Source organism: Fonsecaea erecta (genome assembly GCF_001651985.1).
Source record: "Fonsecaea erecta strain CBS 125763 chromosome Unknown Scaff2, whole genome shotgun sequence".
In the NCBI taxonomy this organism is placed as follows: domain Eukaryota; kingdom Fungi; phylum Ascomycota; class Eurotiomycetes; order Chaetothyriales; family Herpotrichiellaceae; genus Fonsecaea; species Fonsecaea erecta.
The window spans coordinates 3142377-3165991 of record NW_017387245.1 but is presented as its reverse complement, the minus strand read 5'-3'; the positions used below and the strand labels follow the sequence as shown (position 1 = coordinate 3165991).

At 53.8% G+C, this 23615-nt stretch overlaps 9 protein-coding genes across 9 annotated transcripts; 5 read left to right on the top strand and 4 right to left on the bottom strand.

The window, feature by feature from the left end:
* Window positions 1-788: 788 nt before the first annotated feature.
* AYL99_02905 (hypothetical protein) lies at window positions 789-2312 on the bottom strand (the record flags this gene model as incomplete). Its single annotated transcript, XM_018834421.1, has 2 exons — window positions 789-1687; window positions 1739-2312. 2 exons carry the CDS (start codon window positions 2310-2312, stop codon window positions 789-791), a joined length of 1473 nt encoding a protein of 490 aa, XP_018697045.1.
* Window positions 2313-2878: 566 nt separating this feature from the next.
* AYL99_02904 (hypothetical protein) lies at window positions 2879-5493 on the bottom strand (the record flags this gene model as incomplete). The annotated part of the gene is made up of 2 exons (XM_018834420.1): window positions 2879-3650; window positions 3710-5493. The coding sequence occupies 2 exons, from the start codon at window positions 5491-5493 to the stop codon at window positions 2879-2881; spliced, it is 2556 nt and encodes an 851-aa protein (XP_018697044.1).
* A 1306-nt stretch (window positions 5494-6799) lies between these two features.
* AYL99_02903 (hypothetical protein) lies at window positions 6800-12064 on the top strand (the record flags this gene model as incomplete). The annotated part of the gene is made up of 2 exons (XM_018834419.1): window positions 6800-11566; window positions 11696-12064. 2 exons carry the CDS (start codon window positions 6800-6802, stop codon window positions 12062-12064), a joined length of 5136 nt encoding a protein of 1711 aa, XP_018697043.1.
* Window positions 12065-13124: 1060 nt separating this feature from the next.
* AYL99_02902 (hypothetical protein) lies at window positions 13125-14805 on the top strand (the record flags this gene model as incomplete). Its single annotated transcript, XM_018834418.1, has 4 exons — window positions 13125-13163; window positions 13231-13240; window positions 13380-13562; window positions 13706-14805. 4 exons carry the CDS (start codon window positions 13125-13127, stop codon window positions 14803-14805), a joined length of 1332 nt encoding a protein of 443 aa, XP_018697042.1.
* A 1229-nt stretch (window positions 14806-16034) lies between these two features.
* Window positions 16035-17892, top strand: AYL99_02901 (hypothetical protein; the record flags this gene model as incomplete). Its single annotated transcript, XM_018834417.1, has 3 exons — window positions 16035-17513; window positions 17573-17866; window positions 17890-17892. 3 exons carry the CDS (start codon window positions 16035-16037, stop codon window positions 17890-17892), a joined length of 1776 nt encoding a protein of 591 aa, XP_018697041.1.
* Window positions 17893-17912: 20 nt separating this feature from the next.
* On the bottom strand, window positions 17913-18905 carry AYL99_02900 (hypothetical protein; the record flags this gene model as incomplete). The annotated part of the gene is made up of 1 exon (XM_018834416.1): window positions 17913-18905. One exon carries the CDS (start codon window positions 18903-18905, stop codon window positions 17913-17915), a length of 993 nt encoding a protein of 330 aa, XP_018697040.1.
* A 564-nt stretch (window positions 18906-19469) lies between these two features.
* Window positions 19470-20138, top strand: AYL99_02899 (hypothetical protein; the record flags this gene model as incomplete). Its single annotated transcript, XM_018834415.1, has 1 exon — window positions 19470-20138. The coding sequence occupies one exon, from the start codon at window positions 19470-19472 to the stop codon at window positions 20136-20138; it is 669 nt and encodes a 222-aa protein (XP_018697039.1).
* Window positions 20139-20434: 296 nt separating this feature from the next.
* On the top strand, window positions 20435-22010 carry AYL99_02898 (hypothetical protein; the record flags this gene model as incomplete). Its single annotated transcript, XM_018834414.1, has 4 exons — window positions 20435-20699; window positions 20762-20863; window positions 20926-21009; window positions 21058-22010. The coding sequence occupies 4 exons, from the start codon at window positions 20435-20437 to the stop codon at window positions 22008-22010; spliced, it is 1404 nt and encodes a 467-aa protein (XP_018697038.1).
* A 1227-nt stretch (window positions 22011-23237) lies between these two features.
* AYL99_02897 (hypothetical protein) lies at window positions 23238-23537 on the bottom strand (the record flags this gene model as incomplete). Its single annotated transcript, XM_018834413.1, has 1 exon — window positions 23238-23537. One exon carries the CDS (start codon window positions 23535-23537, stop codon window positions 23238-23240), a length of 300 nt encoding a protein of 99 aa, XP_018697037.1.
* Window positions 23538-23615: the final 78 nt, after the last annotated feature.

Here is a 23615-nt window from a genome sequence, read left to right as displayed (position 1 = left end):
ATTTCGAAGTGAGGAGGAGAGACTTTAAATCAAAGATTTCCTGAGTAGGAAGCACATGAGAATACCTGGTTCCTAGGTATCTCCCCACCTATGCCATCAGCCATGGACAGGACGGCGCAGATCAGTTGTTTCAAGGAGGGACGTCAGTAATAAGCACCATCACATTAGTAGAAGGATGCTGACAGGATAATTGGGCGATAGTTTCGAATTAACCAGTGTGGCGAACCGTGCTACAAGGACGAGGACGGAAGGCTGTCCTCGGTAAAATAGGGGTACGATTGGCCCCAACAGTCGTAGCCAATCTCTCTTGGAGACGGCACGGTGTACGAGGTATCACCGATCATATACAGAGATCGGAGGAGAACATTGTCAGTTGAGGCTGTATACCTCGTACGGGTTCTCCAGCGTTCCCTTATTAGTCGTCACATATTCGAAGGTACTCATGATCTTTTCACCATTTTTGATTGTGCTTACAAATGTAGAATAAGAAATGCTTTTCCTCCATCCTTTATGAAGGGGCCATGATACAGTGCTCACCTCCTGCTGGAGTGATCCGCCAGACCTGCGCGAAATAACCTGGTTCTGATTGAGCAAAATGGACAACCTCCCCCATTCCATCACAATAACAAACCAAAAACTGTTTCGAAAGAATTGAAACTCCTCCAGTACTAGCCCGTAACCCAACCGCCGTCCCAGCTTTGACCAACCCTCATAAAGTCGCCGTGTGTATCCTATACAGAGTCCCAAGCCGTAGAAATGGTTTCGTCGATACCCATCTGCGGTCAGCTTCAACTACGACGTCTCCTCAGTCGTCTGTGAGATCGATGCCTTGATTTGATTGCTTCTTCCGTGAGAATATCCCACGGCAATTTAAATTCCTCGTCTGAAAACTCGGGAACGGCATGACCAAAAGCAAGCATCGTCCGGCCCCTCTGACGACCTGCAACCGCAGCATCGCGCAGATGTCGTTTGTCAAAGAAAGAAGAAAATGGCTTAGGCGGTGAAGGGTCGATCCATTGTGCAGATGTCGGCCTTCTGCGTTTATGGGCAATATTCGCCTCCTCGATCAGTTGTTGCGACGCCAGCGCGTCGAGCTCACTGGAATTCGGGGCATGGCTCGATGCGCTGTCCACACTGCCTTCCGCGGTGCTGTTGGAACACTCATTGTCTGCATCCTCGCCTTCATCCTGTTCTTCGTCTCCCACTATGGCCGCTTCCAGCAATTCCTGTTCTCGCTCCAGCTTCCTGCGTTTTTCCTCTTCTTTCCATCGTTTGAACTTGTTGATCAAAGCTTGGATTTCTCGAATAAACATCAGTCGTTTGGGCTCGTATCGCTTCTTCTCGGTCTCAGTGACACCAGTTATTCCAAGAGTCTTGAGCCAGTCCGGTCCCCGCAGGTCATCGAGGAGCTTCTCGAGTTGGTACTTTTCATGCTGGGCTCGTTCCCTGTCACTATTCTTCATCTGTTTCTCATGCCTTTCAGCCTTTGCATGAATCTTGCAGTACACATCCTCACCGAGAGGGTCGACTGCTTCAGGATCCGCAGAACCACCGGGTTGGCCCAAGCGGATGATTTGTGTGTTGTAGAGCGGCTTGTGCGCTCCAAAGGGGTCAGCCTTGGAGGGAGGTGGCTCAAAGCTAGGTGTATCGTCAACTAGGACGACTTTCGTCCTGAGTGTCAACGCTTCTAATTACGGTCAGTAAAATGTCTCGACTAGAAATCTGCAACATGCCGTACCTGGATCGGGCGGCTTCAGACTCAACATCTCCTCAAAGTCTGGGAAATACTGCGCCAGCTCCGTTTTAGCCCGAGACCCTCCATCCTCTGAGCGTAATTTTCGCCGGTCCTCGTGGTTTGTAGACGGACCACCCGCCTGAATAGCGGCTCTTGCTCTCTCTTCAATAATTCTGATCTGATCATATTGTGACTTTTCGCCTGGAGATACAGGGGAGTCGGTGGGTGTAATGTTGATATGTGCGGTATTTGCTTTTGGAGCAGGTTTGGGAGGCACTGCAGCCGGGGCAGTGGCGGGAGGTGGTGAGAGGGTTTTGGGTAAACCCCCTCGACTGCGAAGCGGGATACGTAATGGTGGTGTCTCGCTCTTGTTCGTCGACAATCGGCGTCTCTTCAGACCATGCTCAGGCGTGGTGACAGTAGCAGCTCGAAGCCGTTTCGATCTGAGTGTTATGCCTTCATTGCCGGATCTGGGGAGCAGAGGTGGCGGTTCGTTGTTGATAGGACTGTTGGACCGAGATGATTTGTGGCCTCGTAGTGTAGAACGCCTCAACGACGACCTGGAGCCGGCCACCATGGTATACAGCGTGTTCGGAAGCTCATGGTGCTACTATGAGAACGGTCTGAAATATGCTCATGCACGGTGAGAAGAGAAAGATTCGTTTCTGGGATGTTGATCGAGCCTGCTGCAGGGTGAAGTCAAACTGCGCTCGGTTTCGGGGCACAGGGCTCAAATGGGCGCCTGCCGCGCAAATTTCACGTCTCGCGACGCCCGCAGATTCTAAGTAATGGCTGAACTAGGCACTCGAGCACCCAAGCAGGGTCCCTCAACCCCTCGCACAACTCCTTACCTAGGTATGCTTGAGAGAGCGTCCACCTCTTTTTCACTGTTTTCACCGAGCACTCTTCAGCAATTTCGATACAACGTGTATTCTGTTTCAGAACTGTGACACTTCAGGTTTCTTTTGCAAACCGGCTGGCCGGGTCTATGCTGATGGGTAAATGCACGCGTCATAAAGATAGATCTGTACCAGCCTTGGAACGGCTGGCTGTCTGACAGGTTGCCCAGAATGCCTCCTGCGCCCACAGGCCATGGCGTGCCGTGGTCCTGAACTCCCACCACTCCTTGCCTCGCGCTTTGTTTTATTTCTCCCTTTCTTTGCCTTCAGAGCTCCCAGATCTCGATCCCGTTCCTGTGTCGTTACTTGGGGTGTCTTGATATGTTTCTTCATCACTGTAGAGATCGTCATCGCTTTCGCCCGCAAATGCATCATACAGCTCACCACCTCGTCGAGCTCGACCCTTCCCTCTTCCTCCGCGTGCTGTCAAGCCCTGTTGCTCGTCATCGTCTGCATCGCCAACCATCTCAAACTCGTATGCGTCCCGGGGATTGTTTCGGAGTCGTTTCCTCCGCTGGATCAAGAAATATACTCCCAATCCCACACAAAAGAGAATGATCAACACGATTGAGCCATAGATCCAAATCTGGGTCCGCTTCGAGACTCCAAATGTAGGGAAAAATGAGGGGAGAAACCCATCTGAGTATGACTGGGTCGGTTCCCCTGTCACTGTCGCCGTTGCAACAGGGACAGAGACAGTGTTGGTCGTGGTGACAATGACCACAGAGTCTGTTGTACCGGAAGGCTTAGGCTTAGTAGGCCGGTCGATATGGTCGGTAGGTGTTGTCGGAAGCCCAGTAGCTGGAGTACCAGGTTCGACACTGGTTGTACTAACAATAGCGGGGGCTGTTTCATGGTCGTCGTCATGCTCATCCGGAAGCGGGTGAAGGGCTTGAATCTGGGGATCGATACATTCGCCCCAAAGATTAAGACGCCAGTCGATGAAGGTTCCATTGAATTCATTCTGCTGAGAGTCCTTGACAATGACTGTCCAATTACCAATCCCAGATTCGCCCCTATTTGTTTTGTCAGCCTCGATCAGAGCAGAAGACACACCGTTAAAACATGAACTTACCAATGGACGACTGACATGAATGTCCAGTCATCGTATCCTTCTGCAGCTCCATCTGGACCACGAGTGGTTGCGAGTTGACTGATCAAGCCACTGGGACTGATCAGATCTGCGCTCAGGTCGCCTCTTCTAGTGTGCTCAATATTCATGGTGACGGTGACGTGTTCGAGCCTTTCCACGTTGGCGTTCCTCAGCATCTCCTCAGTGACTTCGAAACTGGCAGCCAGTCCTTGGTCACCCTCTGGGATTTTATGCTGAACGCTGAGCCAAGGCGAATGAAACCAAGCTTGCGGCTTGACGGTCTCCCACGCCTTAGCGGCTTCAACGAATTTATAAGCGTCGACCTTGCCATAGCCGTAGACATGGCTGAACCTCTTTCCGATCGTCGTATTCTGCCAGCTTCCGTCGTCTTCGTGTATAGGGATGGCGGTTTCAACACAAAGGTACTGGAGATCTCGCCAGGAAAGGTCTGGCCTAACGCTGAGTGCAAGGGCCACAGTACCAACGACAAGCGGGCCTGCGGCCGATGTCCCGCCGTGACCATTGTAGCATTTATCGGCCCCAACATCGGTGGTATGAATAGCATCCTGATGACCGGAGCTATAAGTCACAACCAACTGTGCTGAGCAAGCTTCGGAGTAGTAGGGATGGTTGCCAGCACGGTCAATCCCTCCGACAGTGATGCTGTAAATACTGTTTGTATAACCATCAAAGTTGCAGTTGTCCTGACTTGCAGCCCCGTTGCCCGCTGCAAAGACGAAAATAGACCCAAGACCGCTTCGGCCGTTCTGAATCCCGTTTACCATGGCTCGCTGAATGAGTAGACCCGGAGCTTCCATCGTCGCGCCATCGTCGGGGGGACCCCAAGAACAGGAGTAGATCTGGTTTTCCTGGTAGTGATAGTTTATGGCTATTGCCTCGTCTTCATCGGTGATGGGTTTTGATAAAATCCGAATACCTGCAACCTTGCTGTCATAAGCCATCCCCACTCCACAGACGTTATTTCTCACGGCGGCAATCTCTCCCGCGCAGCGGGTACCATGCTTGTCGTCGAAAAGTCGGGGCTTCGGTTCGGGAGAGTTATCATTAAAGTCCCAAGAGCCCTCTGCATAGTAGTTGTCCTTGAGGTCATTGCTGTACAAGTCCAACCCGTCATCGATGACTGCCGAAATGGTACCGTTACCGGTGATGCCCTCCAGCCAGACTCCAGTGACGTTCAGGTCGTGACCCAGCTGCAAAGGATTGAAAAGATGCCACTGCTCTTTGAAGATAGGGTCTTGAATATCCAGTGTCTCCGCAATCGTGTTCAAGCGTTGAATAGCTTCTTGCCGCGCTTTGTCCGCCGAATCACCCGAATCTGTGTCGGCTGCGTCTTGAGGTACACGAACGGCAGGGAGAGGAGGAGGGGGTATTCGCTTCACATGTCGGTGCCGCAACTCTTGCTTCTCTGACCAAAGAACACCACTCAAATCATGGTAAATTTGTCCTTCCGAATCCAGTGTATCTCTTGTTTCCACAGAGCGTCGCCTTCGCTTCTTCCGCCGCTGTAATTCTTGAAATGAATGTTCCAAATCCTGACAGGAGTCCTTCGAACATGAAAAAGAATAATGATGGGCTAATTCCCCGATCTGACCTTCGAACTGTATCCCTAGCCGCCGTGCCACCTCTTCAGGGACTGCGGAAGGGTGGAGATGGAGGGCAAAGTAGTCATTCTGTTCATAGTCGCGTGGGCTCGCTCGGGTAAACCCAGTCAGGAGGAGAAGCGGGAGCCATGCTGGCAACCGCATGATAATGTGAGCAAAGCGTGGTCACCCCAGAGCGCCAGGCATGCCTCGCGGGGAGACTGAGAGGGGATCGCTGGCACCCAATATATGAAAACGATTGCAAAGTATATCGGAAGAGGGCGATTCGACTCGACTTTGCCGAGAAGTGCAGTCTGCGTTATTGCGAAAATTTCGCTGGGGTTCTGAGGAGACAGGAGAGAATTCGGTCGATCCGTTGAATGTAGGTACGTAAGTTGTGGCGATAAGTGAAAGATATATGCAACGTGGGACAGATTGACGGTCCGACACTGCTGATGTTACGTAGACACTATGGTGGTCGCAGTCAACCCGAGGATTGGCGCAAGATCAAAGAATGGCAAAGACAAGACAAAGGAGTGTAGTTATGCCTCCATTAGGGGTTAATGGCAATCCTTGGGTATTTGAAGAGGATTTAACAGTCTTTTCAGGGTCAGAGAACACACGAAAGGCAAAATAGTCTTCGGGGACAGGTGGCTCTCCGTATGCTAGATATTAAAAAAAATAAATAGTAAGCCGCAGGCTGTCCACGGAGAATGATGTTCTGGATCACCACAATGCGCAGCACGAGCAGCGTACCTCGTAATGTTAGCGAAGGAGAAGGCTGCCGGTGCCTATCTGGTAAGTTTGCCGTGCCCCAGCTTAGGCTCCCCTGCGATTTAGTAGGCGCTGCTCAGGACTTGTGCATTGAGGCCATTGGCTGCGACAGAGCCTAGGATGGCCATTGTTGCCCCATAAAGGGTGCTTAACCATGCGGCCCGCGCCCGTGTCTCTAGCAGAGTTGGACTGCTGTGACGAATCCGAAGCTCCACCTGGACCCGGTGTCGCAAGATCGTGGAGTTGGAGTTTCCTCGTCTCGTCGATTGACGTGGTCGACAAAAATACCACATTTTACCAGCCACACAGATCATGATCCTGGGGGACGGGTTATCCTTCTTTCACTTTCCTGCGACTGTCAATCTGCGGTATTTGCTTCAAGTGCTCCTTTTCTCTTGTACATAATGAGATTGTTCAATTGAGGCTTCGGGTCATCTATTGGTGTCCGATTGTTGTTGTGTTACAGTATCTATTCTCCGTCTCCATGTGAACGTGTCGGGATTAAGGAACAGACATTTCGCGTCCTCTTGAACCGGACATCTCATTTTGGCCATCGCATTGAACGAAAAAAAGACTGACAAATGCTTGGATGCCAATGTCCATGGCTGTCTCCGTTACCTGCATACATCTCTAGGCGGCCTCCTCACGCAAGCTTGTCGCTTTTCGCAGCCTCATCCTCAATCTGGACCTAACCACCATGGCCACCTCCATGAACCCCGTCGACCTATACCACGATCCGGCCCTCGACTCCTTGATCACTCACAGTACCGTGCGCAGCAGACAAAATAATCGTCGTTACAGTGGTGGGCAGGGCAGGCGCCCAATATCGCAGAACTTTGAAAATGCAGAACAACCCCTTCCTGCTGCGCCCGAAGTGCCTCGCGGGCCGCCCATCTCCTATCGAGGCTTTGGCCAGAGTACGGATCCCGGCCTGCAGCGTTCCTTCTCCCAAAGAGCCAAGGGCAGACCGTTCCACAGAGAAGCATTTGCAGACTTGGAGGACGAATACCCGGAGGAAAGTACGAAACCTAAGCAGCGCATAGTATCTGAGCCAGTACGCCGGGAAGCTATGCCCACCGTCTCTCGAAAGCCAGCCCCGCCCGATGGTTTGCGACTGAAGACGGTGGATCTCAATGGCTCGAGTGCTACGAAAATACCGGGAAGGGACATTGAGTCAGCTCGAGAGCTGTCTCACACTGAGCCAAGGTCCAGTCAACAGCCTCGTCGGGCGTCTGACACTCCCCGACGTGTCGAAGAGCCAGCATCAGCTGTCAGCAGATCAAGCGCGTTCCGAGATGAAGCTCACAGAAGGGATTGGGCCCCAGACCGCTCCCCTTTGCAAAAGCTGGAGGTCACTCTGAATGATATTAGCAAGGAAGAAAAGCGCGCGAGGGTCCAGGAAGCCGAAATGCTACTGCGAGAACGCGAGTCAAACCCGGCTCGAAAGACTGTTGAAACCCCTCGAGAACCTGGTCCGGTGTCCATTCCCGCTGCTTCTGCTAGCCTGTCTGCCCCGAAACGAGAGCGAGCAACTGATCAGGAAGTACCAACCTTGGAAGATGCAGGTTTGGTTCGAAATCTGAGCAACACTCACCGACAACGTCTGCAACATAGCACAACTGTGGACAGCCATCGACCTGACGTACGAAGCCTCTCCGGAGAAGGTCACCCGGGTTTTGAGTATACGATCTCCAGCCCACCACAACCGGCTCCTGTCAGTTCACGGCGTCAGTCAAGCAGCAAGTATCGGCGAGTCAGTGAGTCTAGTCAGGATGGTCCGCTCGACTCACCTCGCGCAATGACTGAGGAAGCTGCTGTCAAATCGGACAGAGTTCGATCTGGAAAACAGCGTGAAGTTCAACCGATGGGCGCAGAGGTCGAGGCTTTGGACGGGCAGTCGCGGGCTCGCGCCACCGAAGCCCAAGCGCCCACGATTCCGGGTCGGGACGACTTTTTAGAGCGGCAGAGGAACGCATCTCATAAAGCAGCACTGGAGAAACTCACTGGAGTGTCAGATCCCGCAAAACTTGGGCGAGGTGGCTCAGGGAGACTTCGGAAAGCTCCACCAAGAGATGTGGATGAAAAGCCCGCCTCTGCCGCCAGGATCCCAAGCAGAATACCCGTGCCGACTTCAACAACCACCACCCAAGCTCACAGACAAGAACAGTACAAGCAAGCTGCCGCTGAAATGAAAAATGAAGTGCAGCAGGTACAACAGCAGCCACAGACACCACCGATTGGCCTTGGGCTCCAATCATCTCCCCACCCAAGCAGTCCCCAGTCCCCTCCAGCGAAGCCGATAGATGTGATGCGTCAGAGACAACGAAAGTCCAGTGTGTCCTTCAAAGAGCCACTCAACAATCGACCTGTCGACGAATGGAAAGAAGCCGGGACAGCAAGGCTTACAGCGATCGACTTTTCTACCGAACCCATCGCTCCAGCGGACAAAGGCAAAGCCTGGTGGGAACAAGGTGGCACTTCATCAGGCCGCAGACGCAGGAGTTCAACGAAGGCGGCCGATCAACCTGCTGCTGGAGATCATATCGACGATAGAACTGCCGAGTTCAAGCCACGTCTTTATCTGCGGTGCGGGCCTTTACTTCGCTACAAGGGCATGAGAAGACAGAAAAATGAAAAGGGAGAAGAGCGTGAATTCTGGCGAGGGAGCGTCCTTATCGTTACCCAAAATTCCCATTCTTCCTACGATACGACGCCGACTTTACGCCTGTTTTGTCAGCCACAAACGTTGTTACCACCCCCGCCTCACCACGTCACTACTGATGAGCTTCAACCTGAATATGTCGACCCGATTGCTGGCTTGACTAAGCTCTCAAGGACCGGGAGGGCTTTGTATGTTCGGCCCGTGGACCATCTGGAAGAGGGAAAGGATTTGTCGCAAATCGAAAACGATGAGGGCCTCTTCGAGAGTTCTCCCAGTCCACTGGAGCATAACGGACCCCAAGGTCTAGTTCCATTCTCGAACAACCGCATCCTCGATACGGACGGAGAAAGATTCGGCCGATATCAGGAAGTCGCGGGGGCACGACTTTACGCAGATCCAGACCGCGATGTGACCTTCTGGCGATTCAATCTGGAGATAGAACTGGCTGATGAGCAACAACATATTGCTTACCGCATCAATCGTGGCCCGTCCGTGGGTTTCTGGGTGCCTGCTCGAGGTCAGACCATGCACATAATGTTCCATTCTTGCAACGGGTTCAGCCTCTCCGTCAATCCAGACAGCTTCAGCGGACCTGATCCGTTGTGGAGGGACGTGCTCAACACCCATCAATCACGTCCATTCCACGTTATGATAGGTGGCGGCGATCAGATATACAATGACCGCGTCATGCTGGAGACCGAACACTTCGGTGAATGGACCAGGATGAGGAATCCAGCTCATAAACATCACGCTCCGTTCACACACGAAATGAAGGAAGAACTTGAAAGCTTCTATCTGAACAGATACGCCATGTGGTTTTCTCAAGGTCTCTTCAGCATGGCTGCTAGCCAGATCCCGATGGTGAATATTTGGGACGATCATGACATTATCGATGGCTTCGGTTCCTATCCAAACCATTTCATGGAGACGCCAGTGTTCTCTGGAATAGGAAATGTGGCATATAAATACTACATGCTCTTTCAGCACCAGAGCGTTCCCGAAGAGACCACCGCACACGAGCCTAGCTGGGTCTTGGGTCGGCAGCCAGGGCCGTATATCAAGCAACTTAGTAGGAGTGTATTTATGCACATGGGAAAGCATGTTGCATTCCTGGGTGTTGATTGCCGCACGGAAAGAAAGCGCAATGAGGTTTTGAGTTTGAACACACTGGATTTCATTCTGGACAGGTGCCGCAAAGAACTCATTGAAGGAGAGACGAAGCACCTTATTGTATTGTTGGGCGTCCCCCTTGCTTATCCTCGCCTGGTTTGGTTGGAAAACGTTCTCACTAGTCGACTCATGGATCCTGTCAAAGCGCTGGGAAGGGCTGGGATCTTGAAAGGCGGCTTTCTCAACAAGTTCGACGGTGGAGTTGAGATCCTCGATGACCTTGACGATCACTGGACTTCGACTAACCACAAACATGAGCGTAATGACTTCGTCAGAGACCTACAAGACCTTGCGGCAGAGAAATCATGTCGCATCACCGTTTTGAGCGGAGACGTTCACCTCGCTGCAATCGGCCAGTTTCACTCCAACCCGAAGCTGAAGATTCCCAAGGACAAAGATCACCGGTACATGCCAAATGTGATATCTTCAGCGATTGTGAATACACCACCGTCGGACATGATGGCCGATATCTTGAACAGACGCAACAAGGTTCATCACTTGGACCACTACACGGACGAAGACATGATCCCAATGTTCACACACGACGTGAACGACAAGAAACGAAATAATAAACGATTGTTGCCTCGTCGCAATTGGTGCTCGATCCGAGAGTACATTCCCGGCTCAACCCCTCCGCCTTCAGCGTCAGAAAGTTCAGCAGTCTTCGAAGATGAAGATCTGGAGGACAATCCAGAACCTCGCCCTCGACGATTCTCCTTCAGCAAGACAGACGTCAACCCACGAACTCTGCTCCGTCGATTAAGCTCCCGAAACGCGCCGCCCACTTCGTATCGCGACATGATATATGACCAGGGTCGTTCAGCGTCTCACGATGGAACAACACAATCCGGAGGCCTGGCTCAAGACCGCAGCGTAAGCGGCTCTCGACAGGCCTCGAGTGAATTCCAGGCTCTCCCGAATAAGCGCGCTTCTTCGTTCGACCATATATCTTCCGGGGCTCCCGTGCGGCCGAGCACCTTCAAACGCCGCCCTACCAATTTCTCCGAAAAGGCCGCGAGGAAAGGGAACGTACCAGCCATCGATGCCGAAGGTAATGAAATAGATGTCAATGATCATGTTAACCTGGAGGGAGGGCTCGATGTGGTCTTGAACGTCGAAATCAACCAAAAAGACCCGTCCGGAATTACTACGCCTTACAGGCTGCTTATCCCGGCTCTTTGGTATGACGGGAGCTCTGATCGCGAGAAGCTTGGCGACACCAGTGGGGTTCAAAAAAGACCGACCCTTTTGAACAGATTCGGCATCGGTGGGAGAAAGCCTAAGGCCTCTGGGAATCAAGACGAGGATTGGGATCAGGAAGAAAGTGAGGAGGAATACGCCGAGGATTCATATGCTCCAAAATCAGGAGCAGCACCTCGGCGAAGATTCAGCCTTTTCGGAAGCCGTCGACAAAAGAGAGAAGATTACCACAGTGACGACGAAGACGATGGTGAAGACCAGCCTCAAGCCCCCACCGCTGGAATGGGACCCCCTCAGCAATATCGAGCAATGAACGACGCTCCCGGTGGTTACCCGCCGCCACTTCCCAGAAACGCCGATTACCAGTTATCGCACAACATGACGAGCCCACCTAACCACGACATGCTGTACGACACGGAAAATCGGCCACCAGTAAGTCACAGTCTCGAGCCTGGTATCCACTCAAGCGCCAGACGCTCCTTGACAATATCTGGGCGCGGTGTTCAGCCTAGTGGAGCTAGAAGAGTGGTGGGAGATACTGATGGGAGCTCCTCTGATCAGCACCTGTCTTCCGTCCAAGCAATGGGAAGGAGCCAACCTCGCGTATCTCCGCCTTCAGCAATGCCCATGACAAACGCCAATGGAGGCGGGGATATATCTCAGCGTCGTCTCAGCAAACAAGAACGTGTCCTAGGTATTTCGCCTTCTGAACCGCAACCATATGGACCACCGCAGCAATTGAGGGGCAGCGGCATCATTGGGCGAGACTTCAGACAGCCGCTTGACCAGCCAGGCTACTATGAAGCTCCTCAAACGAGGGGTTACTCTGGCATCGAGGCGTACAAGGAGCCAAAGCCACGACGGACATTTAGTCTCAAAAGAGCGCGAAATTGGCTTGATGGGAGATCTCGAGAGCAAGAATATTATTAAGGGGTTTGCGTGTTAGAACCGATTTACTATGGGGATCTGGGTGACTCCTTGGTTCCTCCGAATTGGGTATTGTTGGTCGAATGTCGGTTCAGGGTATCACAGCGAGTGAGTGACTTGGGTACGTGGGAGGCCACGTTGCAAGGGTTGGTCTATCTATGCACGGCAAGCTATCAGGAGATCTCTTTTCGTTCCACGGTCTGAGCGTTCCCGAATTTTGGGCATTCAGCGTTCGAGCTTAGCATCTACTTGGTTAGTATTCTCTACGAGCTTTCATTCATGAGGACATATATCACCTTCCCTTTCCACTTTTTGCAGCTCTTGTCACCAACCGGTCGTCTTATCTAGCTTTTCTCATAAGAAGTTCCCAGAATGCCGCCCGTTGGAAGCTCGCGCGCTTCCGTCTTGTACCGCATCAATTAGCCAGAGCTAGAAGGCTTCTCGCATCGAGCGGGGCTGCGACGAACCAACTTGGCAACGTTTCGATATGGGCTGCATAGGCGTCTTACCTTTGCCTGATCCGAGGCGAGATCGCGTCGCGTCTCAGCTTTTCTTCTAATTCGGGCCTCTCTGTGCCAATCATGCAACGTGATGAATTCATACGGTCTCCTCGTGTCGGTGTCCTGGATGCATGCGAGCAGGATCAATCACGCGGGCAGAGTGGTCTCGACCTCGCTTCCCTCGTGTACAGCTGAGCCTGCCCCTCGTTCCGTCACACATGAACGTGTCAGACACGGCCAATAGGGGACAGCTCTTTCAGCCAGCCCTAGCGACATCCTTCGTTGGTAAGGCATCCGATTTTGCTGAAGCTGAACTTTAGCCAGGGGGGGTGGTGGCAGGTTCCGTTTCGTGTCATGGTGATGGAGTGCCAGTCGTATATGCGGCCGTCTGTCTTCCTGCAAGGCCTGAAGCTACTCTTTGACATGTTGGGATGTATAAGAGGCCCCCTTCCTCGCCTCGGGCTTGGTGAGGAGCGTGCTACAGATGGTTGCTGGGAGTCTGTGACTATATCGAGCCTTGCCCAACAGCCGAGCCTTGAATTTCACCACAAACAGATTCAAACATGGGCCGCCCACCAGCAAATTACAAACGTCTTATTGTGGTAAGTAGCTGTCACTGTGCCATACATGCTGGGCTCCATCGACAGGACAGGCTGACAAGACTTGCAGCTGTGCGACGGTACTGCCTGCTCCCCTCAACAGTTGTCTGCCTCTCAACAAAAGGAGATCTTTCTCCTGCAACAATTCCCTTCTTTCGTGACAAATTGTCTAATGTACAGTGTAACTCAAGTCTAGAGGCTAACTTTCATTCCCAACAGGAACGTGGCAGAGCATCCTGAACGTCAGCAGTCCTAGCCATCCAACCAACATTGCCCGCTTTGCTCGAGCCATCAGCCCTGTTGCTGTGGTTCAAGACAAGGATGGTGTAGAACGGGAGGTCGAGCAAATCGTCTATTACCAACCGGGTGTTGGGTCAGGAATTGGAGACAAGATCCGCGGCGGTGAGATATTGCTCTCTCTCCTTTATGGCATCTCACTCGAGTTCACCTTGCATCCTCCGACATTTGAAAAGAACAGGGCGTCATGGCTTGTTCTTTGTTTCTGGGGCGATCTGGGCGAGCAGGTTTTTGACTTGTCCATATAGGCGTCTATGGCGCTGGGCTGTCTGCCAATATCCGAGCGGCCTATGCTTTCCTGGCACACAACTACGACCCAAACCCTGGAGATGAGATCTTCTTCTTTGGCTTCTCGCGCGGCGCCTACACGGCCCGCTCGATCGCGGGCTTGGTGACCAAGCTCGGGCTCCTCACGAAACGGGGCATGGACTGGTTCCCTCAAGTCTACGACGAATACTACAACGATCCCACCAGCAAGCCTGTCTTCGACTTCTCCCCCACGCTCAAGGGGCTGATCGGCAACGACCTGAACGAAGGGGCCAAGAACGCGGTCAAGATCGTCGGCGTCTGGGACACGGTCGAGTTCCACGCGGAGGGCTGGGGCGGTGAGAAGATCGAATTCCACAACGCCGAGTTGTCGACCCACGTCCAATATGCGTACCACGCGCTGGCGCTGGATGAGCGTCGCGTGCCCTTCAAACCGACATTGTGGCAGTGGCCGAAAGACCCCAACAACCGGTCGAAACTGTACCAGCCCACGTCCGGTGCTGGCCTTCAGGTGATGAAGCAGGTGTGGTTCTCGGGCGTCCACAGCGACATCGGCGGCGGCAGGTATGACCCGAGGGGCTCCGACATCACGTTGGCGTGGATGCTCGCGCAGTGTTCCAAGGACAAGAAACTGGCCTTCATCGACGAGGATCCCGACGACCCGTCCGACTTCACCGAGTACTATCTGCTGCCCGACCGCCTCAAGCCGAACCCCAACAAGACGTGGAGCCAGCTGGGCAACAAGCTGGCCGCAGACCCCAGTGAGGGCATCGTGGGCGAAATCACCGACGCCGTTGAACACATCGCCGTGGAAGACCGCAAGGCGTGGCCGATGGCAAACACGTTCGAACGCATCCACCGCTCGATCCACGACCGTAACCTGCACAACTGGCACTGCGGCATGCTCAGCGGCCGGGACCAGGACGGCTTGTGGGGGTTGGTCAGTCCGAGCCAGTTCGGCGCCGCGCTGCCGGAGTTGGAGTCTGACGACGTGGCCGACGCCATCGAGGACAAGTACCGTGGACGAGTTCGGGCGCTGCCGGGGTCGAAGGGCGGTCCGGCGATACCAACGAAACTGTAGAGGACATCCAGTAACTTAGGATAGGAGATAAATAGGCGGTGGTGGTGGTGATCACGATGCAGCTGTTCTATGTATTGACAGCGACGCTCTAAGTGGCGGCTGCATCATCATGGAAGAAGGAGTCTATTGACTCACCTGCGTAGGAGGTCATTCTACGAATTTCAACAATTCAGAGTGGAAATTTCACGTCCGGCTATTGCCCTGCAAGGACTCACTAACGTATGTGTTTCCAAGACCTGGAAAATACTAACTAATAGGTGGCCTGGTTCTGCCTCCAGGGATATACGACGCGGTCTATCAGTGACAGCCGCCGAAACAAACATACACACACAGGGTCAAAGGACCCGAGACACGCCAGACGTGTTGTTAACCATGACTTGTTTCGTCGTATACGTACGTGTTTGCGGTGGGTTGCTGCCCATAGGAGTCGAGAAGTAGAACCTCGTATTTGTGGCCTCACCAGCCTCAGTATCACAGGACATTACATATGTATATCTCTCGGTCAGCTTCCCCACCCCCCTTCTTTTACTTGGATAGTGACCGACTGACTGACTGTCAACTGTTGATCAAACCCATCAAGTGAACTTTTTGCTGCTTACTTACCGGTCGTCATGGGGCCAGTTTTTTGATTGTGTCTCAGGGGAAGCGCGGGCGTCACAAGCCCAGAAGTCTGGTCGTTGCGGTCATGACCATGACCATGCCAATAATACGAGCTACAGTAGGTACTAATCATGACGACAGCCTAAGACAGACGGACAGACAGACAGACAACACCTTCATCCGTTGCGTCTCTTTTTCCCTCTCATGCAGGGGTTGTGGGCGTTTCGTGGGTTTCATTTTCCGCCCCCCCATCTCCCCCCCCGGGGAAACCAGGACTCACTCACTCACTCATTAGGCTAGTCGAGGCTGGCGTCCAAAACAACTAATTAGCGATAGGGCCATGATTATTGGGGTGAATAGACGACTGGGCAGGGGGGGAAGAGGTATGTATGAGTGTGTGTGTCTGTGTCTGTGTGAGGCTGAGTCGCTGGTTCACTTGCCATGTAGGCGCCTGATCAACCTCCTGGCCTCGTCGTTTCTTATTCTTCTTTTCTCGTTACGACTTCGATATTTTCTTTTTTACTCCTCATTTCTTTTTGGCAGGGCTAGAAGGAGCCTAGAAGCTTGCACCCGTCTTCTTCTATTGTGACTTTTACTCAAAAGTTCCTATAAGTCGTGTCTGTCGGGCCATGGCGCAAGCTCCGGCTCCGGCTCCAACTCCAACTCCGCCGAGCAGCCATGACGAGGTCTACAATCTGGACAACGACGCGGTCTTCAACGCGTGCGAGACGAGGCTACAGCAGGCCAACACGGAGAACTTCATCGTCAGCTTCGACAGCACCGAGGCCAAGTGCGCTGTCGACGTTGGCCGCGACGCCGCCCTGGAGTGGCTGCTGCAGCCCGAGGAGCGCCCTCGCGGTCAAGCCTTGTGGATGAACTTCTGGGCCTCGGAGTCGCAGAAGCCCATCATCGAGGAAGTCGCCAGGAAGTACGACCTCTCGCCCCGTCTGGCGGGCTTGCTGTGCCAGGCCATCACCTCTCCCTCCAGCCAGGCGAAGCAGAGGGATGCGTCCACCACCACTACAGGCAGCGACACGGCCCGTTCTTCCAGCTCTGCTCCGCGAAAGAGCCCGAGAACACAAGCAGCCGACGTCGAGAAGGGCGTGCCTCTTCAGTCCACGCCCCTGCAGCACCAACAGGCATTCGAACCGAGAGACACTGAAGGTCTGTCGTTTCACCGAGTGGTCAGGAACCTCTGGCACTTCTGTTCCGTCGACTTTGGCCGTCGGTACATCTACATCGGCTTCAATGCTTTGTACTCGGTGCCCGAGGCCAAGGAGGGTAACGCAGCGTCGCAGGATGGTGCACTGGCCGAAGACGCCGGCAACACGACCTCCGAAGGCAAGAAAAAGGACGGCAGCAAACCAGGCGGCCAACGGATATGGTCGTCTCTGCTGATCTGCGACGACGGCACCGTCGTTTCGGTGTTCGAACGCCCCCCTCCCGGTGAGCCGCATCTCAACTCGCGACGGAACGTCCTCAACGTCTTCCACCACCTCTCCAAGCAACACAACCAAGACAGCTCGCGAGATGCACTCATGAAGGTCCGCGTGCGGTGGAACGAGTATTCCAACAACAACCCGGCCACCGGCTACGATCCGAAAGAGGCGGCGAGCCTATTGTTCTACTACCTCTTCGACGACTGGATTTCGACCTACAATTTGATTGCCCAGATCGACCACCCCTACCGACGAAAGCTGGGAGAGATGCAGCAACTCATGTTCAAGGCTGCCGACGTCTCGCACGTCCAGCAGGTACATGAAATCGGCACCCAGCTGACCGTGCTCAAACTCATGTACGAGAGCTATGAATGGATCGTGTCGCGCCTCCTCCACAGCCAACGACTGGCCATGGACGCCAACAGCCTCCTCCTGTCGCCCCGGGGGACGTTCCACGACCAAGACGTCAAGATGGGCCATCAGACTCCCGCCCCTGCCTCGCATTTCGTGCCCTACGAGGAGGGCTTCCTGGCCGATGACTCCCGGTCGAATGTGAAGTTGAGCTTTTCGGCCGTGGCCCGGTTCGAGAGACTCTTGGGACGGATTCGACTGTACGCGCTGACGGAAATTGACGAGTGCATCAAGCAGAAGGAGTCGCTTGTGCTGATGGTAAGCGTGTCGCAGCTGTGTAGTCGCGTGGATCGTCCCAGCTAATGCAATGATTGCAGAACTTCAACTTGGTCGCCTTGAAAGAGTCCCAGGCCGTGGAGCGGCTCACCAGGACCACGATCCTGCTGGCCAAAGCGACCATCCTGTTCCTCCCCGTCAGCCTGATGACGGCGTACTTCTCCATCCAGCTGCCCGAGATCGCCGAGCGGTACACCCTCAAGACGTACTGGCTGTGTTTCCTGGTCGTCAGCATCCTGTCCATCCTGTTCCTGGTGGTCTTCGGTGTCACCACCCACACCCTGGAAGGCCAGACCGTCTACCGCTCCATCACCAGCACCATCGGGAGCACGATTGTCGCCGCGAGCAGGAGGAAAAGTAAAATCCAGTAGGTTGTGTTTGTCACCCGTTCTTGACGGGCCAGGGCACCATCTCTTTCTTGGAGCTGTCCCACTTGTACGCGCCGCCCTCGCCGACATTGTATCGGTAGTAATTTTCGGTGCCCGCCGGGATCATCGCCCGACGCAGAGTGATGTTGATTCGACCTCTGTCGGCCTCAGCGCCCTTCCGTTTCGGGATGCTGTGTAGCCAGTTTGACTGCGTTGGGCCTCGCATCAGCACCATATCGCCGCTGGCCAGGGGCAACTTGATGTCCTTGGTCTCCAGCCGCGGCTCGCCGTCTCGAGGCGGTTTGTGCTTCATCAAGAAATCCCTCTTGGCGCCCAGGGTGAATGAAGCAATGGCTGGCTCGGGCCCGAGGAACCGCTCGTCGTCGCTGTGGAACGAGATGCTGTCGTTGCCCGACGCGTAATAGTTCACCAGGCAGAAGTTGTACGAGGTGTTGGTGTTCGCTTCCGTCACCCGGCGCAGGAGATCCAGACACTCCGGGATTGGGCGTGGTTGGCACTTATATTTGTCCTCCCGGACCGTCCTGGATGGGTCTGAGGCCTCGACGATTCGTGACCCGTCGTCACCCGCAAAGCGACTCGTCTCGTCGATCCCAAAGACCGTGGTGAACCGCGGCGTGTTGATGAGGGTCTCCTTGCCGAACCGTTTGATGGTGTACCTGACGCGGTAGAAGAACAGCTCGGAGCGGAAGAAGTGGAAGAGGTCCCTCTCGATGGATTTTGGGATGAACGGTTGGAAATATACCAGGTCCAGGTGCGGCTGGTTCCGGATCTCCTTGCCTTGGGCCGTGACGAGGAGTTCGATTTCCCCCGCGACGTGGCTGGGCAGGTGAGGGATCGGCCAGGGGTATGTGGGATGGTTTGTTGTCTTGGTTATGGATCCTAGGGAAGTGTCCTTTTCGGCCAGGGCTGGTAGAGGCTCATCAGGACGGGCCTTCTTGTTTGGCGTTGAGGAGGAGAAGTATGTGTCGAGAGTGCGCTTGGCCATTGTGTATGATGTTAGCTCTGCAAATGTTTTTTTGGGAACTCAAGGCTTCGAGTCTCCACGGTCTTGGTGGGCCATCAGACGAGGGAAGGATATGGACGAGATTGAGAGAGGCTGTGTGGTGGCGGAGAAGCATGTCGATAGCTCTGATATCGACGACGTCATTACTCTCAGCCTCCAATCGACGCGTCGTTCAGGCGCGTGCAGAGGACGACCACCGTGCAGAATAGAATAGGCATTTTCAATCGTCGAGAGGATTGGTCATCAAGAATGAGTAGACTCTTTCTGGTGGGCGTCTCAGCAGTATACTCCGTACGGTACACTCTATAGCATCATTCCTGGAGCGATGTCCCTTTTCCATCGAGCGGGGTTCCGTTACTCAGAACAGCAAACTCATCCAGGCCCAAACTCTCCCCGAGGCCAACGATGTTTTATATGCACGCACCCTTCTTCCTGATATCACAATCTGGGTAGTCCATATACTATCACTTCGCTGAATACATTCACTCCCACTCCCCCTGAAAGCTGGCTATATATATAACACAGACAGTTCGTTACGCTGCCACGATGGGATTCGAGCCTGAGACATACTACCTCGGACCGAACAAGCATTGCCCCAACAACGACATGCCCGTCCTGATCTATCGCGACTGTCTTCCGCTGCCACTTTCCGAAGCGAAAACGACCGAATTCCTCGAGTCGCATGCCTGGGAGAAGAAAGGCACGTGGGGCCATATCTCGTACAGGCATTTCCATCCCAACACCCACGAGTGCTACGGTAAAAAGCCCCTGTCCCCCCTGGGACAGTCCAACGCCTTCTTCACGCTGCTGCTAAATTTTGAGTCTTGCACAGGAGTGTTCCAGGGCGAATCGCGGATCCTTGTCGGTTGTGGCAAGAACGACACGTCCGGAGGTGAGGAGATCGAGGTGCACGCTGGAGATGTCATCGTCCTCCCTGCCGGAACGGGACACTGCTCTCTGCAAAGCAGTGCCGATTACAGATACATCGGGGTTTATCCAGAGGTAAAGCAGACTCCCCGTCTCAGGGACTGGTGGTTTCCCTTCGTTTTCACTCACATGGTGCGTTTTCAGGGAGCCCCGAAATGGCGTAGCGAGTTGGGCAAAGACGAGGTCGGTGATTCATTTAGACAGGAGATCCAGGCCGTGGCATTACCCGTGCAGGATCCGGTCAATGGGTCAGAGGGACCGCTGTTGAAGTTATGGAGGAAGACGTGATGATGCTTTGATCATTTCTCTGGCTTCGATCAGATTGCATGACGCCGCCATTGCGTCTCCGTAGTGTGCTCTAGTCGCCGCTTGCTGTCCCGTACTACTTCATCTAGATTAGCGCCTTGGCATCAAGCCTGGAGCAAACCCAGCATGACTCCCTTCTACTATTACTGCTGCTTTACTTCCAGATCCCGGGGCTCGAACACGAACCTGAAGAGGCTTCCTGTCGCATGGCAAGCCTCCTTCGTCGAATCCTCGCGACCATAAGACCAGCCGTGTCCAATGCCACAACAACGAGAAGGATGAATCTCAACTCTGCCGACCTGCCCAAAATTTTCCTGCCTCCAGTCAATCGGTCCATGCAGACGCTGGACAAGGCATTCTTTCGGAAAGTCGTGCCTCTGGCGGCTGCCACCATCTCAGACGTCAGACAGATCACGGCGGTCCGAAAGGAGCTCGAGAAGTCCCAAGACTTGCTCCGCATCAGTCCGATCAAACCGTTACGGGACGATGACTCGGTCCCAGGGGCAAAGTGCCTCTTGCTCAGGCCGGAGATTGATGCGAAAGGTGAGTCACACGGGCATTTCGGATCCTTGGGAGGGGGAGGAGTTGCTGACGGGGTCGGACAGAGCCGAAAACTTGGTCACAGACCGTGTCGAGATTAGTCGAAGACAAACTGGCCAGCTTACGGCCCTACGATCTGACCCTCACATACGACGACTGGACTATGCGTACGTGAGTGGTCAGGAATGACCTCTGCAAGCTGGTGTCCGAATGCTAACATATCCGCCAGATAATATTCTTGAGGCAATCCTGCCCGAGATCCCCGACGACGAAAAAGAAACTCCTGCAGGGTTTGCCCAGGTAGGCCATGTTGGTATGTCTCCCTGTCCATGAACCTGAACCCTGTGCTGACAGTCTACAGCTCACGTCAACCTGCGTGAAGCATATCTGCCTTACAAGTATATCATCGGGCAAATTTTGGTCGACAAAAATCCCAATATTACTACCGTCATCAACAAGACGTTCGACGTTGGTACCGAATCCGTCTTTCGAACATTTCCGTACGAAGTCATCGCTGGTCCAGACGACCTCGATGTCACGGTCCACGAATCTGGTTGCGAATTCAAGTTCAACTTCGGCAAGGTTTACTGGAACTCCCGCTTGGGCACTGAGCATGCCCGGGTTTTTGAGCAGTTCCAGCAAGGCGAGGCTGTCTGTGACGTTATGGCGGGCGTTGGTCCTTTCGCTGTGCCCGCTGGGAAACGCAAGGTGTTTGTCAGAGCCAACGACCTCAACCCTGACTCGTACCGAAGCCTTGAGGACGCCATCAAGTCCAACAAGGTCGGCGATTTCGTCTCGGCCTCCTGTGAGGACGGTCGCGAATTTATTCGCAACGCCACCAGAGACTTACGCCACGCCCCACGAGAAGCCCGATTGCCGTCGAAGGTGAAGATATCGCGGAAACTGACCAAAGAGGAGACAGAAGCGCTGCGTAAGGAGGCCGAGGCAGCGGCACAAGTCCTGACAGAACCGAATGTGTTTTCTCACTATGTGATGAATCTGCCGGCCAGTGCCATCGAATTCCTCGATGCCTTCCAAGGCCTTTATCACGGCCGAGAAACCGAATTCAAACCTCACACGTCAAAAGCTTTGCCGCTGATCCACCTGTACTTGTTTCAAGCCAAACTTGCCACCGAAGAAGAGGAAATCCATGAGATCTGTGAACGAATATCGAAGCATATCGGTGCCGCGGTCAAGCTGGATGATTTGGAGCTGGATATGCAGGTTCGATTTGTCCGACTGGTCGCGCCAAAGAAGAAGATGTTCTGTGCCAGTTTTCGGATGCCGGCGAGCGTTGCGTTCGCGCAGCCTTAATGCACTCTGTCAGCTTTGGTCACCAGATTCACTGTACGGCACTACAATCTGGCCATTGTGGCTGTCCGCCAGCTCCCAGTCGCTCCCATGCCTGATCGGCCTTTTATCAGCCACTGGCGACGGCCTGGCCTTCGACAGCACATCTGATGCAGGGATCTGACCTCGGCCTTGCACTGTCTCACTTCTTGTATGCACAATCAGTACACGAATTCAGTGAGTTGATGGAGGACAATGGCTGAGTTCTCGGCTCCTTGCCTGCTGGACCCTCGTCCTCATATAGTTTCAAGGCTGCTGTGTTATGCTCGGTCTCTACGACGGTATAAATGTGTAGCCTTGATTACAAGGTCCAGGCACACTGGGGGCTGAGGGCTGACTCCCAGCCTGGGGATATTTGCCGGACACCTGTCCGCTCAGCAAAGCTGGCGGGAAGGAGTCGTCACCTGAAATCTGGGATAAGGATACAATATATTGTCAGGCCGAGTTGGCGACAAAGGCAGCACGGACAAACGTGTCTGACGATGTCGTGATCTGACTTGGTGCAGACCGAGAAGAGGATCTGTGGTCTGGAACGAGGGGAGCCGATATGGTCTCGCCAGGGATCTTGTTCGTGTTCATGGGTTAATTCCTGGTCATTGGGGGACCAAGGTGTGCTTTGGATAGGTTGATTAGGAGGAAGGAACTGAGTCGTGTCGTGTCGTCACATCGACAGTCTAGGCTGGCAGGCCAGAAAGATAGCTAGATATCTACCTACCAACCGACCGACCTATAAAGACTGTGATGAGGAATATCCGTCCAGATGCAAACCAATATCAATCACAGACAACATACAGTAGTTGCTGATAGGGAAGGGAAGGGAACGAGAGAGAGACTCTAGCCTCACGAGCCCATCCCTCGCTTGGGATTCATAATAATATCCTACGAGGTATATAACCTCGAGAACAAGGTCCAGCGGACGTTTCCACGGTGCAAAGCTATAATACATCGATTGTCTGTTCTACTCATACAGAGAAGAGTGAGAGCATTTACATGTATAGTACCATTCAACCATTGACCGGCTCCTCATCCACCCTTCTTCCCGCTCCATCCATTCATTCATTCATCCAACCAACCATCTGATCAAAAAGAGGGAGGGAGGGAGGGTGAGTCAGTCAGTCAGTCAGGGATAGTCCAACCCTCCGCTCATCTTGAACCGCTCGTCCACTCTCCCATTACTGCTGCTGCTGCTTCTCAGGCTTCCAATGCTGATGCTTCTGCTTCTGCTCCTGCTCCTGCTACGTTCCAGTCTTCCACGTCGCGGTCGCGGTCGCTCTTCACCCCCTTCCCGCCTCTCACGAGATCCGTCGTTGTCATTCTTGGCCAAGGTCCTCCTCGCCTCGCGGATCGTGAGTGCCATGCCTGCCGCCGCGGCCCGCGCGCCGTGGATGAATGCCTCGTCGACATCTCGCGATTTTGACCTTGATCTTGAGCTTGAGCTTGAGCGGGTCCTGCCGTGTGGACGGCGAGAGTGACGGCGGCGGCGACGGCCATGGCTTCGGTTCCGATTGCGGCTGCGGATTTGAGGGTGATCGGCACGGTTTCTGCTCCCGCCCCTGCTCCGGCTTCGGC